The sequence below is a fragment of the Opisthorchis viverrini genome, assembly GCF_000715545.1.
Source record: "Opisthorchis viverrini unplaced genomic scaffold opera_v5_291, whole genome shotgun sequence".
In the NCBI taxonomy this organism is placed as follows: domain Eukaryota; kingdom Metazoa; phylum Platyhelminthes; class Trematoda; order Opisthorchiida; family Opisthorchiidae; genus Opisthorchis; species Opisthorchis viverrini.
In genome coordinates, this window is record NW_008751949.1 from 106,084 (window position 1) to 121,284 (window position 15,201).

Here is a 15,201-nt window from a genome sequence, read left to right on the forward strand (position 1 = left end):
TATTAGGTTCACTATATTCTTGTCCGGAGTTGAACCCAGTCCTAAAATAATGTGATCTTTTAATCTCTCCGGTTATCACTAAGCATTTGTTGTGCAACTTTTCCAGTGTCTGGTGCACTTATATCTTTCGAAGTGAATCCACCCAACCCCATGTGAAGCTAAATAGTTGCCCTACTTGTGGGGATCTCTCTGTGGGAGGTACCTAGCACAGAGCGCCGTGAACTTTTCTGCAGTTAGTGTCCATTATTCTCATGTATATTTAGGTGGGATGTCCATGTTTTGTCCCTCTGTGGTCTACCGGAATCGGCCTGCTTATCAGACACTCGCTATTACGGTTTATCTGCGTTAAACAAGCGCCAGTTATTTCGATAAAAGTTACGATAGGCCAGTGGACTGGCATTTCAAATCTGATTCAGTGGTAGACCTCTTCCCCGTTTGTCACCACCACAAGCAGAAGACTGTGGAACATCAAAGACAGTCTGTTTTCAGGGGTTTGCAATACGCTTTTATCTGTGTCCTGAACTTCCAACCTTCCAGAGCGTACCATGGCTTTGGTCCTTTTTGTACTGGTGTATAGTGAGAGCAAAATTGAAACCATTCAGTGTTTGCATGCCGACTTCACCTGTACCATCACCTTAAAATGTTATCTCACTGAGTTCAGTCGCCATATCCATACTATCGCGCGTCATTAGTTTGGTGTCGGCGTCGTGAACGTGCCATGTCGAAAAAAATTCATCAAAATCATGTGCTGGCTGTGGTTTGGTGTCGTTTACAGTCGCGTTTTCGTTTCGTTTTACGGAATTTGATAGAATCTCTAGATACGAACTATAATTGGTATACCCCGAACGGAAAAACCACATAAGTCGCGTGAGCCTTCCATCTGCAAAGTGGTCATTCGAGGAGCCAGTCAACACGTGACTACGTGACGTGAACTGAATGACTGAAGGATGAATGCGGTTATGTCCTCCTCGGATGCAAGTTTCTGAACAACTAATGGTGGCCAAGTGGCTCAGTATTCGGTACTAACTAGACGGTTCCCCTAGAGCTTCGTGAGATGTGAGCTACTGATGACTTCAAACAGACGGACAGCACTTGCTGGTTTTCAACACAGACCGATTTCACTCATAGAATGAGATCCCCGCTGAAGTGACAAATTCTTCGCAGTGCTAGAAATCATGTAGTATTCTTTGCAGAATTGACTTCTGACAGCATCTGAGAAGGTCACTTATACGACCTCTGAGTTTAGAAATAAAATGCTTCGGCTCTTGACACGTATTGATTACTTGTGACTGGCGGCACGTCTCGTTTTTGTTGTCCTGTAGTTCCATGCTCCCTGGTATGATTTCCAGCCGCAGTCATGATCAATGACTGTTAGTCTCTGTCTGTTTATTGAGTCAAAACAACGAATGTGACGGATAGCAGACTTTGGAGTGTTGGTTTGGATAGCGGTTAACGGCATAGGGAATGTTCCATAGAGGATTTTCGTGGCGGAGCCCCAGACACAGTGGCCCGGGGTTCTACGGTTGTCCCACCCAGCTTATCGCAGTGAGAGTTACCTGGATGTCACTGCGGCACACAACCTAGCTTCTTGCCGGCGAACACATACTGTGCAGTGAGCCGTTCAGCGATAAATCCACTCACAAAAAGATGTGACTCCTTTATCCGACTGCTTATTTCTTGCTCGGAATGGTTTTTGCCAACCGGAATCATCTTAGTTGGACCCACTGTAAATAACGTGGTCCTGCTCAGTTAGAATAACTCCAATCGGTCATTCTGGTCACCGGTGAGGTAAAGGTATTTGTGAAGCATAGTTGGAATATCAAGCAAGCTAAGCAAATCAAAACCGTGAATAGTCAAAATGCGGAAATCCTGCAAATCTCGAACCCATGAAGACTGAGAAATTTGGCCAAGTTCATTAGTTAAGAAGAACAGTAGTCATGCTTCCTGTTGAAACCATTCAATACTACGGAATCCGGCAGCATCTTGAGCTCTGTGCATACGGCAATCGACGCAATTTATTTCTAGACTACTTACTTTCCGTAACAGTACCTGATGGAATTAATTATACCCCCATTGAGAGGTGCAGCGGTTTGTTCGGCGGAAGTCACCCAATGGTAACACCAGATGATGAGATCAATAACTTGTAACGTTGTCCAATCATATGATAGTTAGCTGCCGGGTTTTGAATTTTCCAGCCACTTCTGCGCTGTTTAGAGATAAATATTGTCTGACGTAGATAATTCGTGAATGGTCATATAGCTGGCAGTTGACTTGTTCTTGGCGTTTGCGAGTTTTATTCCAAACGTTCGAGGGTGACATCATCAGTGCATGGTTGTATAGAAGTGCGTGGTAGCTTGGTTTTTGGAGACGTCTTGTGTCTGTGTGCGCATGTCTGTCTGAATGTATGTTCTGCTTTACTCAGAAAACCTCGTTATCATCTATTCCCAAACGACGCATACCTTTCGAGTGGAGAGGGATGATGGTCACAACAAGACCAAAGGCTCAGTCAGCAGCGCCTTGAAACCATCGAGAAGTCATCCTTCGGGAAGCAAACTTCTCCGGAAACAAAACACAAGATCGACTAGTCAGACACATCAGACCGTTGTCCGTGCAACGCCTAAGGCTAATCGTCACGAATACGTCACCGGTACACATCGGACCAGTGTCTGTGCAACGCCTAAGGCTAGTCGTCACGACTGCATCTTTCGTGTGGTTAGTGCGCCTATGAGATGACCGATATTTTCTCTTACCGAACCGAGGTAATAAACTGGCCTTGGACATAAAGAAAACTACTCACAAGGTTGCTGAAAACTCTTCGACAGCCCACGACCGGTTTCGCCCTTCTTGGGGTTCATCAGGTAGGCGCAGCCCCCGAGTTTCCGTCGACCTTATGTTCTACTTGGACAAGTTTATCCTGGCTATCCTGATGTCCCAATCACCACAAAATGAACTCTAATGCGTGTGGATCCCTAGGGTCACTGGTCTGCTTATAGAGATTGGCAAAAATGAAAGCACAATGGGTATTTTTTCGGAAGGCCTACTGGTGGTGTTAGGTGAGAACACCGTGATTCCACGTGATTATTGTACACCGCAGTTGAATATACGTGGATGTGATTCGCCCTCAGCAGCTGTGTCCCATGAACAAAGAAATATACGCACGCGCGTCGCAGGAAAACGCTAACGCGTCATCACTGACGAAGATAAGTCTGTTGCCGTGGTTGCACGTCAGGCTGGGTTACGTAAGTAGAACACTGAAAAACTATCAGTGCTTCACTACGTCCAAAGGTTGGAGAAAAATGGTGAAGGCAAAGCACTTAGATTGCTTTGCATATTTATATTTTTTATTTTTTTATTTTATTTTTATTTTTATATTTTTATTTCATCTATTTTATATTTAACAGATACAGCTAATTTTCCACTCGTGGACAAAGTCCCTAGAATTAATTGAAAAAAACTAACAAATGCCTGACGAGTTGCTCTGAACAAAAGATGGGACCCGAACCATGCAACAGTGGATCACTGGAAGTACGATGTCGACTAGCTAATTCACAATACATATGTCTTTTCTCCGCAGTTTCTCAGAAGAATGAATCGATTGGGGAAAAAACAGGATGCTGAGTGATATGTAAGGAAAGAACTCAAGGAACTGAGACCTTACATACTCCGATCCGGGCTTTCTAGTCGGAAAGACCATTGAACACCGTTTCTGAACAGATAACAACATCACTGGCAGTCAAAAAGCTAACAAGTTGTCTTGCTAACTGTGGTGCAACTTCTATGTCGGTCTCTGGTATCCTGCTCCGGACACGATGGTGTATCAAAAGAGACGGTATCTGGAGACATCCCTTTCCAGAGACAAAGGAAGTGTATTTATAGGGTTATCACAGAATGTTCCACGGGGTAGAGCTGGAATCTCCGTGCGCGCGAGAAGGGCCGAGCTACAATGTTCGATCGTGATTATCTGGCATTCTGACCAATCAGAGCATGCCTTGGTTTGGTCGGTATCCTGCATGCGATACATCCATCCAATCGACATGATGTTCGGTTATTATGAGCGAGTGGCCTCCGGACACAAGCGAACATGCATTTTCAAAGAGTTTGTTGCTTTATGATCCGGATTCGCTGTACAGTAATATCATTAGAATAGTAATAGTAACAGAACAGTAATATTCATCAGAAAAGTCGGTCAAAACATGCTTCGTCATCATCATCACCGACAGCATGACATCAGTGTTCAACGCCGATGCTTCACTACCGTACCACCATGATTTGTTCGAAAGCCTTATTGTAAAGAAAAGAGTAAAGGTGGACGGGGAAGGGACTTAGTGCTAGCCTACCACAATCATTCCGAAGTGCCTATACCTCCAGACATTCACTCAGGCAATCTGGATAGAAGCTGACAACAAGAATGCCACTGACATCGGTTGCCAGCCACATCTTGTAGTGTCTCCAACCAGGCACAGTGAGGATCACGCGATCCCCATCCTTGAAGGCGAGTGTGTGTCGGCCTGTGGTCTAATTCCGAACAAGTGCACAAATGCTGGTCGCCTGAATGAAAAAACCGCTGTCCACCAGCTCCGTTCGTGGTTGGAGACAGGAACTTTCTGCTGAAGCCGCTTGGAACGTACACACTGTTGCAAATGTCTGTGCAATTAAGACCTGAGTTTTTTTTACTGTATTTATAGGTCACAGAATGTTCCACGGGGTAGAGCTGGAATCTCCGTGCGCGCGAGAAGGGCCGAGCTACAATGTTCGATCGTGATTATCTGGCATTCTGACCAATCAGAGCATGCCTTGGTTTGGTCGGTATCCTGCATGCGATACATCCATCCAATCGACATGATGTTCGGTTATTATGAGCGAGTGGCCTCCGGACACAAGCGAACATGCATTTTCAAAGAGTTTGTTGCTTTATGATCCGGATTCGCTGTACAGTAATATCATTAGAATAGTAATAGTAACAGAACAGTAATATTCATCAGAAAAGTCGGTCAAAACATGCTTCGTCATCATCATCACCGACAGCATGACATCAGTGTTCAACGCCGATGCTTCACTACCGTACCACCATGATTTGTTCGAAAGCCTTATTGTAAAGAAAAGAGTAAAGGTGGACGGGGAAGGGACTTAGTGCTAGCCTACCACAATCATTCCGAAGTGCCTATACCTCCAGACATTCACTCAGGCAATCTGGATAGAAGCTGACAACAAGAATGCCACTGACATCGGTTGCCAGCCACATCTTGTAGTGTCTCCAACCAGGCACAGTGAGGATCACGCGATCCCCATCCTTGAAGGCGAGTGTGTGTCGGCCTGTGGTCTAATTCCGAACAAGTGCACAAATGCTGGTCGCCTGAATGAAAAAACCGCTGTCCACCAGCTCCGTTCGTGGTTGGAGACAGGAACTTTCTGCTGAAGCCGCTTGGAACGTACACACTGTTGCAAATGTCTGTGCAATTAAGACCTGAGTTTTTTTTCTGGAGACAAAAAGTTGCATTCATCGCCACATCTATAGATTCTGGAGGATTTGACCAGATCAAGAAATGTGTGAGATCTTGGGCTGATCACTAATTCCCAGCTTACATGGCACACCGAAAATGCCTGACTGAGTAGGAGAGACAGTTGCGACAAATACACGCATTTGCATAACGATTTGGTTTTCTGGTGAGACTCAACCGATATTCTTCAACTGCACGGGCTACACACAGGCCGTTTCTTGGCTCAGTTGGTACGACATCTGGCAAATCGCAATGTATCTTCGTAAAAAACAACTTACAGTGTTGCGGGCCTCTATAAGGGTTTGGTCGGTATCCTGCATGCGATACATCCATCCAATCGACATGATGTTCGGTTATTATGAGCGAGTGGCCTCCGGACACAAGCGAACATGCATTTTCAAAGAGTTTGTTGCTTTATGATCCGGATTCGCTGTACAGTAATATCATTAGAATAGTAATAGTAACAGAACAGTAATATTCATCAGAAAAGTCGGTCAAAACATGCTTCGTCATCATCATCACCGACAGCATGACATCAGTGTTCAACGCCGATGCTTCACTACCGTACCACCATGATTTGTTCGAAAGCCTTATTGTAAAGAAAAGAGTAAAGGTGGACGGGGAAGGGACTTAGTGCTAGCCTACCACAATCATTCCGAAGTGCCTATACCTCCAGACATTCACTCAGGCAATCTGGATAGAAGCTGACAACAAGAATGCCACTGACATCGGTTGCCAGCCACATCTTGTAGTGTCTCCAACCAGGCACAGTGAGGATCACGCGATCCCCATCCTTGAAGGCGAGTGTGTGTCGGCCTGTGGTCTAATTCCGAACAAGTGCACAAATGCTGGTCGCCTGAATGAAAAAACCGCTGTCCACCAGCTCCGTTCGTGGTTGGAGACAGGAACTTTCTGCTGAAGCCGCTTGGAACGTACACACTGTTGCAAATGTCTGTGCAATTAAGACCTGAGTTTTTTTTACTGGAGACAAAAAGTTGCATTCATCGCCACATCTATAGATTCTGGAGGATTTGACCAGATCAAGAAATGTGTGAGATCTTGGGCTGATCACTAATTCCCAGCTTACATGGCACACCGAAAATGCCTGACTGAGTAGGAGAGACAGTTGCGACAAATACACGCATTTGCATAACGATTTGGTTTTCTGGTGAGACTCAACCGATATTCTTCAACTGCACGGGCTACACACAGGCCGTTTCTTGGCTCAGTTGGTACGACATCTGGCAAATCGCAATGTATCTTCGTAAAAAACAACTTACAGTGTTGCGGGCCTCTATAAGTATGGCCTCACCTTCAAAGTATATCCACCAATGACCTCCTACAAAATGTGTGGCGGAGGAAAGTGGCCCTTTAGGCGAATCTCCCAAGAACAAGCATTGAGAAGCCGCTGGTGACAGCAGAGCAACATGCGTGGTTGGTTGGAAATGGCTATGCCGTTAACTAGTAATATTATATTAGTACAATATATGACTATGAAGCCCACTTTTGCAGGCAGTAAATGACATCTCGTTTTGATGCTGAGCATTCAAAATCTATCGTAGCAGTATCGAAAACCAAGTATTTTACAGGGTGAACACAAAGAAGATGTTTGTGTTAGATAACCCCGATGGCTCGCCAACAAGCTCCTGTCATCTGTCAAGCCACTCTGGGTCGAAGATCCCTAGAGCTTCAACTTACTTTCGCGGCTGACGAAAGTAAGTGGCCGTGAGGAAAACCACTGGCAAACATCCTCGAGTTCAAATCAACACTTCTCCAACGAAAACTGAAACTGAAATAAAGTACTCGTAAGCCTAAATGTCTAAATCACAATGAAACAAACTAGCTGTTTATTTAAACAATTTGGTTTGGATAGTTAGGGGTTAAACTATCTGTTGAAGCTGAGAATCCTGAAAGTATTGATGTAACTTGTACAGCTGCCAAATGTCACAAAGTAGCACTGTTATATCTGCTGATTCGTCAATCTGTGTTGTCTGCTGCTGACCCGCTCCAGTGCCTAGTTGCCGAAAAAAAAGACTCACAGAAGGGAACACAACAGCTATATTTCGAACAAGCGAGTTCGAGAGCGTGCGAGTGCGAGAGCAAAAGTTACAACGGCCCCGCGCTATTTAAAGGGGACTTCTGATCCAGGCTGTCTGATAGGCGTTAGTGAACACACGTCAACATCGATCGTGCTTCTGTGAAATGCCAGAACGCAGATCACATTCGGTCGTGCCGCTGTGGCATGCATGAACACCCATCAGCTTTTGCAGAATTAACTGAATGATTGACTGGCCTGGATGCTTGCCGGTTTTGCTGTTGAGTTTTTGGTGGAGCAGTAGGTTCCGGACGTTCTGAGGTTGCTTTCAGGAATCTGGCCTTCTTGATAAGCACCAACAACTCTTATGAAAATGTACAACTCTACGTTTTTTTTCATTGTTCCCTTTTATTGGTGATCTGATCTGCTGTCCTTCGGCTGGAACACCTAACCTTTTGTCCATGAGCGGCTGGTCAGCAGTATTGTTAACTCGCACCAGGATGTGATATAGTCCCTCTCATCCTTCAGTCATCACGCCAAAGTTCATAAAATAAGCGACTGATAATAGAAAAGCGGGTTCGAAAATCCTTTGTAAGGAAGAATTTTAGTTTACTTTGAAAAAGCAACGTACTGTGTAAGGCGAATTACATAAGCCAAGAAATAAATTATTTATGCGTAACACACTACTCATAAGGTCGCTGAAAACTCTTCGACCTTATGAGTAGTATGCTACGTCTGTACAGTGCATTCCGATACCTCGAGCATCCTATCGAAAGAAACGAAATGACCTGGTGCAGAACATTCTGTTGAAGAAGAACATCATAAACGAGTAATTGAGCTGGGCTTCAGGTGAGTCTCCCGTGAAAACAGATTGGTATCCAAATGAGTGTATTTGTCGAAACACTGAATGTGATTTTCATACCACACAGTTGAACTCGTTTTGCTTTACATATTATCTAATAGGCGGCTTGCCATAACGTGACCCCGAATAGTTCAGCTGAGCGACAAGGCACGGTATGTTTAGGGAAAAACCTGCGTCAGACTAATCAATCGAAGGGCGTAGTAGACAGTTTATTAATAAATCGCTATCTCATGCTCAACAATTTGAACACATAGGCTATCTAACCTGGTAAGGTCGCAAGAGCTCTCACGTGAATTTGTGAGTCAAACCAGATCATCATTCTGTGGCGGCGAAATTGAATTCCGGATTAGATGTTTATCCTTGCTGGTCAAGTAGGCAGCAGCAAATCGATTGAAATTTGAACGGGATTCCCACCCACATCATAGCCGACATCTACGGGTTTGTGGTGTGCAACTTCTGTTCGTTGAGTGCCTATTCCTACTGGGTGTAGCGTTTGAAACCGGGTTCGGCTGCTCACCGTTGTGTCCGATTCTTGTCCGTGCGTACTCGTTCGATCGCTCACGGCCTTACTAATCTGTTCAGCTGCACGCGTGATCGCGTCATGATGAGATTGCTATTGGAACCTTTTATCCAATTCCCACGTCCTTAAGTGAACAGTCTCGGCAACGTCACTTCCCTTGGGACAATCCGAGTTGTGTGTAACCAAAAGCCGTTCACATGACAGCATTCCTAGTACAATATGTGTGTCTACTTTTTTTACAACCGTGTAGCCTACTTTCGCGTACTGGTGAACAGTAAATAGTGCAACCGCCAATTGACATGAATGTTGCAATTGAAAACTAATGGCAGTTCAGCATGAGCTATTCACGCCTACGTTTTTTTTGTTCGCTGTCTTGCCGACTGCGATGTTGAACGGCCAGTCCTACTGTTATTTACTTGTCTGTGTCAGTTTCTGTCAGTGCAGTTCAGTCAAAAGTGTGTAGCTAATGCTTAGTTTCGTCCCTGTTGGTGCGGTATGACTCATCGACCATCGTGCTTTGCTTACCTGCGCTGTTCAAACATGACTCATCGTTGACGATAGCTGTTCTGGCACCGACTACGGCCCATTCGTTGTTTCCGCATGTCAAACCCCCAATCATTCCGAAGAAGGATGAATTGAACGGTCGATCCATTTATCACACTCTCGAAGGGGTTTCTTCAGTCGATCCAACAGGTTTATTTTGATTTATGTGATGAGGAGGTCTGTGCCTACAACTATAAAACTGTCAGGTTTCTTCTTGTTATCTTTTAACATTGTTCACTCCCTCAATGGTTAGTGACATCGGCGGGTATGGCGTTGTGAAGCAGTCACTTGCATCCCTGCACAAAAGCTGTTGCATTCAATGCTTTGTGAGACAATCAGAACCAGACTGAACGTCAACCAATTGATTATGCCATCTCCCTCAATACCTGGCTATATATACTCTGTTCTACTATTTCTGGTTGACATAAAGTGAAGCAGTGGAATCAACGTACTTTTTGTGCATGGCTGCTAAACTGATCTGAAGTGAACAATACTACTTGCAAAAAAGCACAAATAGGCCACCAACTACTAGAATTCGTCTGGTGATGGTTCTCACCATCACCTGACGGCGTACAGGGTCCTCATACATGTACTTTTAAGGTTGAATGACCAGCACATGCTTCCATCGATTTTTATGACGCCGGTTATTTTGCCCTCCTATTCTGTGCCAACTCGCTGCACTTTTCCAGTAGCCAGGACGAAACCAAATCGATGTGGTGCAAAACAAATTTAATCACTGAATATATCAGGTGTACAATCACATCTTACTACTTTTAAGATATCCGTATTCAGTGTGAATAAGATGGCCCAAGTGGTTAGAGCGCGAATTTACTGACCGGAAGGTCCGTGGTTCGAACCCGACCTCCACCTCTCGACTTCCCCTGTCTAGGCTTGGGCAACCTGGCAGTATCCCAGCCCCCGTGCTTCCTTCTGGTGGCATGCGAGTTAAACATCGAAAGGGTGCTACAGCTGAACGATTGTCGATTTTATTATCGCGAATAAGACTAGCTCCACCCTGACTGCTCCTATCGTCATCCGGAACTTTGTCTTTCCGAATTCCTCGGTCCTGGGTTTGTCCCTCGTGAATCCTGGCTAATTGAAACCAGTGAAATCGTAGCCTTTCCATCCATAGAGGCATTTTCAAACATAGATATCAATTTCCCCAGGAGGAACCACCGTAATCCGGTCTTGGAGGCACGGATTTGGCAACTGTACTCTGCGTTCTAGGAGAAGAATCTTTGAAACCGAAGATGAGGCATTTCCCGGGGCTTTGAACAACTGATTTACTTCTAAACAATAAACAGTACCATACCATCGGTTCAGATTTATTAGTGCACCAGCATCGTAAACAACCGCTGTGATAAGCAAACTTATTATTGGCTGCGCTTGACCTGAATTAGTCGGTGATTCAGCTCAACCGTTGGAATGTTTCGAGGGGTATTGAACGGCAGAACAAGATGCAATGAACACCGGTTCTGTTATTATACAAAAATATAACTTTGTGGTAAATTGCCGGCTTTGATAGTTCAATTTGGCAGTAAGTAGATGGAAAAAACCGCCGTCTTTCAGTGACCTAAATGACGGGAGGTTGACGGCCACCATGCGGGTTGTGTTAGTGTACAATATTTTTGAATATCAGGAACATTCACTGTAAACGCACAAAATGAAAGACTTTTTATGATAAGTTGAAAAAAACGGGATAAAACAGAAACAATAATAATTCCGTGAAGCAAGCATGATATAGTTTTTTACTGGTTAGCCTCCCGTGAGGAAACACAGGTGGATAGACCAGGGTTTCTGCATAACTGGGATTGCTCTTCCAGGAGGAAAGATGTAGCTCCCACGTTTGGTCGGCTGTCTTGCCATGATATGACTCTGAACTATGTGCAGACACCCCATTTGGTTGCTCTCCGTCAACTAAGCGAACTTCTTTTTGATATTGTTCCCACAACAGTTTTCCAAAATCTGGACGGAAGTAAGTACACATTCCGAGAAATACACTAATTTGCAAATCAATCTGGTTTTCACGAGAGACTCAACCGAATCTCTCGTTCATGATATTCTACAACTGAATGTAGAACATAAGGTTGACGGAAACTTGGGGACTGCGCCTACCTGATGAGCCCGAAACAGAAGGGCGGAACCGGTCGTGGGCCGTCGAAGAGTTTTCAGCAACCTTGTGAGTAGTTTCCTTTATTAAAGTACACATTCCCTAACGGTACTTGGATTATTGTTAGACATGTTAAACCATACGTGTTAAGGACGATACATGAAGCGTGAATGTGTAAATCGTGCAAAAATCTGATAAATCTATCCATACGCGAGTGTCTACCGGCTCAAGCTATTTTGTGCACTATGCTGTCATAGTGCATATGTCTAGACCAAGTCTCTAGCGGTTCTTATCAAGCCACAGTGATGTACCGATTAAAAGTCAGCTACTTGGTCTCTAAGAACAGACAGTATTTTTTTATAAATGTCATCAATGATTTGTAAGATACTATACCACAATTGAGAATGGTAACATATACCCAACCTGGCAACGCCAAGTGGCAATCAGAAAAGATCTCTCTTCAGAAGTCTTCATAAGAAAAGCCGAAGAAATTTCTTTTACTAAACGAATGTGGAAGAAAGCAATGAGATTGTTATCGGTTAGGGAGCCTCACCAATTCTCTCCAGAATTTCGGTTTAACCAAACAGATATGCGACAGTGTACACAGTTACGCCAGCGAGACAGTCACGTAACTGTTATTCATTGAGACTGTCTGAGGTATTGATCGACTGGATGATAATCTTAAACGAGTGGGTACGGAGCAAAAATATCTGGCCACTACAGCGTGGACACTTTACACGTCAGTCGATGAGCTGTAGCTACACCTTAGAATGTTAAAAGTTGAACTTTAGACCATTTACATATAAATAAGTCCCACAATGACTGAATTTTAATGACACGTACCATCCCAGGGAATCGCATAACAACCCGGAGTGTTAAATTGGAAAAAGTGCTCATCGGACTGCTAATTACAGTTACGCCAAATAGTGTCCGTCGAATGAGGCACATGACCTAGAAAAGGCTACGTAATGCAACGGCACTAGTCAAGTAAGAACTCACCAGAGTAATTTATCACCGACTGTCGCAACAATTGATTGTCAGTCCTCACAAGTATGCTGGCTTAAGAAGGCCGACATGAGTGCCAGATGGGCGCGATTCCAAAAGCTAGTTCTAGAGTACATCACTAATGGACGGGGCTTCCTTGAAATGCCACCGTCAACTGCCGACGCCCGAGGTTTTAGTCAGTAATCCGATGAATCGATAAAATGGTTGAATGTATCAATGTTCCAACCGCAAGTTCACACGTGCACAGCAGCAAATCACTGCATGGGGATACGTCACCAAGTGCCAGATATACTCTCTTCCCTACATATGGCGCCTTGTTTCGGGCATATGACACCGATAAAAAACACCTCGTTGGAAATGACAATACAAAGAGCGATGTCTCTTCGAACTGGCCTATCTGCATCAGCCCAGATGACGTTCGACATATGATTCTGACTAGCTTGTTCACCTAGTGGTTCACGCGTAGTTCAGGCCTAACCATGCATAAATCGACTTTTACACTTAAAATGTGATATGGAAATGAGACGTCCAGGCACGCGCAGTGTGAACGAAAAGGCACATCTAGAGGTGCCAATTGCCAATTTCCCACATATTTGGCGGGGACACATCTAGAGGTGGTGCTAAATTGCCAATTTCCCACATATTTGGCGGGGGCTCTATGGACTAAGCAAATGTAATACTCATAAGGTTGCTGAAAATCCATCGCCCTTCTTTTTCGGGCTCATCAGGTAGGCGCAGTCCCCGAGTTTCCGTCAACCTTATGTTCTACTTGAAACCAAATTGCACGAAGTTAGCGAATATACACTCATTTGCAAACTAATTTGTTTTTTGAGAGACTCACCTGGAACCCAACCGAATCTCTCGTTTGTGATGCTTCCAGGAAACCGAACGCCTTTTTCCCTTTATCTGGACTTCACAGCTGATTCGCCAACACATGCCTAGTGAACTTAGAGTTGACATCTGCCAGTACCGTTAGTCATTCCTCTGTGTGAATCCCGCAGTGAGCCAGAGGACTTCGCCCCTGTCTGGAAACCCAGACGTGTTGTTTCGTCTAGGCTACTTCTCATTTCAGGCTCCTCTAAAAACCCCTCTTGAAAACGCTAGATGAGCAATGCCGATGGTTCTAGATACGAATAAAACAATTGTCACAGTGCTTCTTGTTTTTCAGGATAGATTAGCCTTATTTGCAGGGGTAAATTTTAATTTAGACAACCTTCAAATCGCCTCATACTATCAACAATCTATAAGTAGCTCAGAGGAGGAAAAGGCGATATGTCGAGTGAGATTATCACATCTTCTACAGAGGATCATGAAGTCAGTCAATACGTGAGTGTATCTCGGCTGGAGTCATGTTTTGATCCTTTAAAGCAGGATTACGGGGGGTTTACTGCATTGCTAGAACGATGCAGATGTCAATACTCTCTTGTCTTGAGTAGTAAAATATCGATATTAATTTGGGAGGGGATTCACCAAACCGGTACCATCGGCTACGTGCTGCTTTCCCCGGAAACTCACGGAGTTCCAAAACGAAGAGGATTCTTGTCCGCAATCCAGGCTTTTTGGAGGAACTGTTTTTATTTCAAAGGACATTTTACCCGTTTCTCAGACAGAACAATTTTACCCACACTGCCTTTGAATAGTTTTCTGTGTTCTATGTTGTGATCATCCTGGTAAGGGTGTTTCCGTTGTAGAGGTGTTATTTGTTCAGAGTAGTTGCCTAGTTGTGGCGGCATTTCCAGTTTTCGGGTTCTCTGGTGTTGAATACGTCTCACCTAGTGGTGGTGTCAAACTATGAATCCCCCAAAAATGCAGCTTGTACACCCGAATTTTAGGATATTCAATATACCAGTAGGTTTCGAATTGCAATAGCTTTCATGCACTTCTTTCGGTTGGCTCTCTTTCTTAATCCCTGTGCTGGTTTCATCTTCAATGTCTGCCGATCTTTCTGTCGTCTCGGACAATGCCCCATACTTCTCAAGGTCACCTCCCACAATTACTGCTTAAAAAGTCTGACAAATTTTAATTAGTATGAGTGAGGGAAGTTAAGAGACCGATGAAGTTAAATTTTTAGGCCTGTTTAATTGCGCTTAGAGAGTTAGGTTCTCTCTGTGGGGCAGTTCTGATTCGAGTAATATTTTCACCTTCCATGATGCCAAATAAAACAAAACGAGATTAAACTGTGTGCGTGTGGCTAGAAACGTTTGACGATTAGAAGGGAAATGTGTTCAAAACGAAGTAACAATAACACCGGAAATCGATCCTGTGAAGTAGAATCGGGGGACGGTTTAAGAAGCACTGCAGTCAGCTGACCAGTACTACCTGTCTGATTACTTGGTCAACTAGGTTCGTGTCGCGCGGATGAACAGAAAACAGACTACTGCCTCCCTCCAGACGAGAGCCGAATACGAAGAGGATAATCTTTTGCTTCTCTCTCAGGGGAACCTCTCTTCTAAAGGGGGAGGAGAGAAATTCATGGTCCTACGTATACATACGCAAGTTGTATTTGTCCGAGAGGTACCGCATTTCCTGATCCTTCGTCAGAAAGATTGCTTTTGAGTTCAACTCAAACTTGTTGAGCCAATCAGTGAGCTGGAATTCATTTTATAAATGCTACCCAACAGAAATGTT

General features: G+C 44.3%; 2 protein-coding genes across 2 annotated transcripts in view; both read left to right on the top strand.

The window, feature by feature from the left end:
• Positions 1-6,417, top strand: part of T265_09636 (hypothetical protein) — a gene marked incomplete at both ends in the record, with an annotated part of 11,160 nt that extends 4,743 nt beyond the window's left edge. Inside the window, 6 exons of the mRNA XM_009175766.1 lie at positions 4,178-4,299; positions 4,369-4,462; positions 4,983-5,110; positions 5,174-5,267; positions 5,984-6,111; positions 6,175-6,417. Of these exons, the coding sequence (XP_009174030.1) occupies positions 4,178-4,299; positions 4,369-4,462; positions 4,983-5,110; positions 5,174-5,267; positions 5,984-6,111; positions 6,175-6,417 (809 nt within the window). The remainder of the gene's footprint in view (positions 1-4,177; positions 4,300-4,368; positions 4,463-4,982; positions 5,111-5,173; positions 5,268-5,983; positions 6,112-6,174) is intronic.
• Positions 6,418-7,125: 708 nt separating this feature from the next.
• The window catches only part of T265_09637 (hypothetical protein), a gene marked incomplete at both ends in the record, with an annotated part of 11,750 nt that continues 3,674 nt past the window's right edge, over positions 7,126-15,201 (top strand). Inside the window, 2 exons of the mRNA XM_009175767.1 lie at positions 7,126-7,213; positions 11,218-11,433. Coding sequence (XP_009174031.1) covers positions 7,126-7,213; positions 11,218-11,433 — 304 coding nt within the window. The remainder of the gene's footprint in view (positions 7,214-11,217; positions 11,434-15,201) is intronic.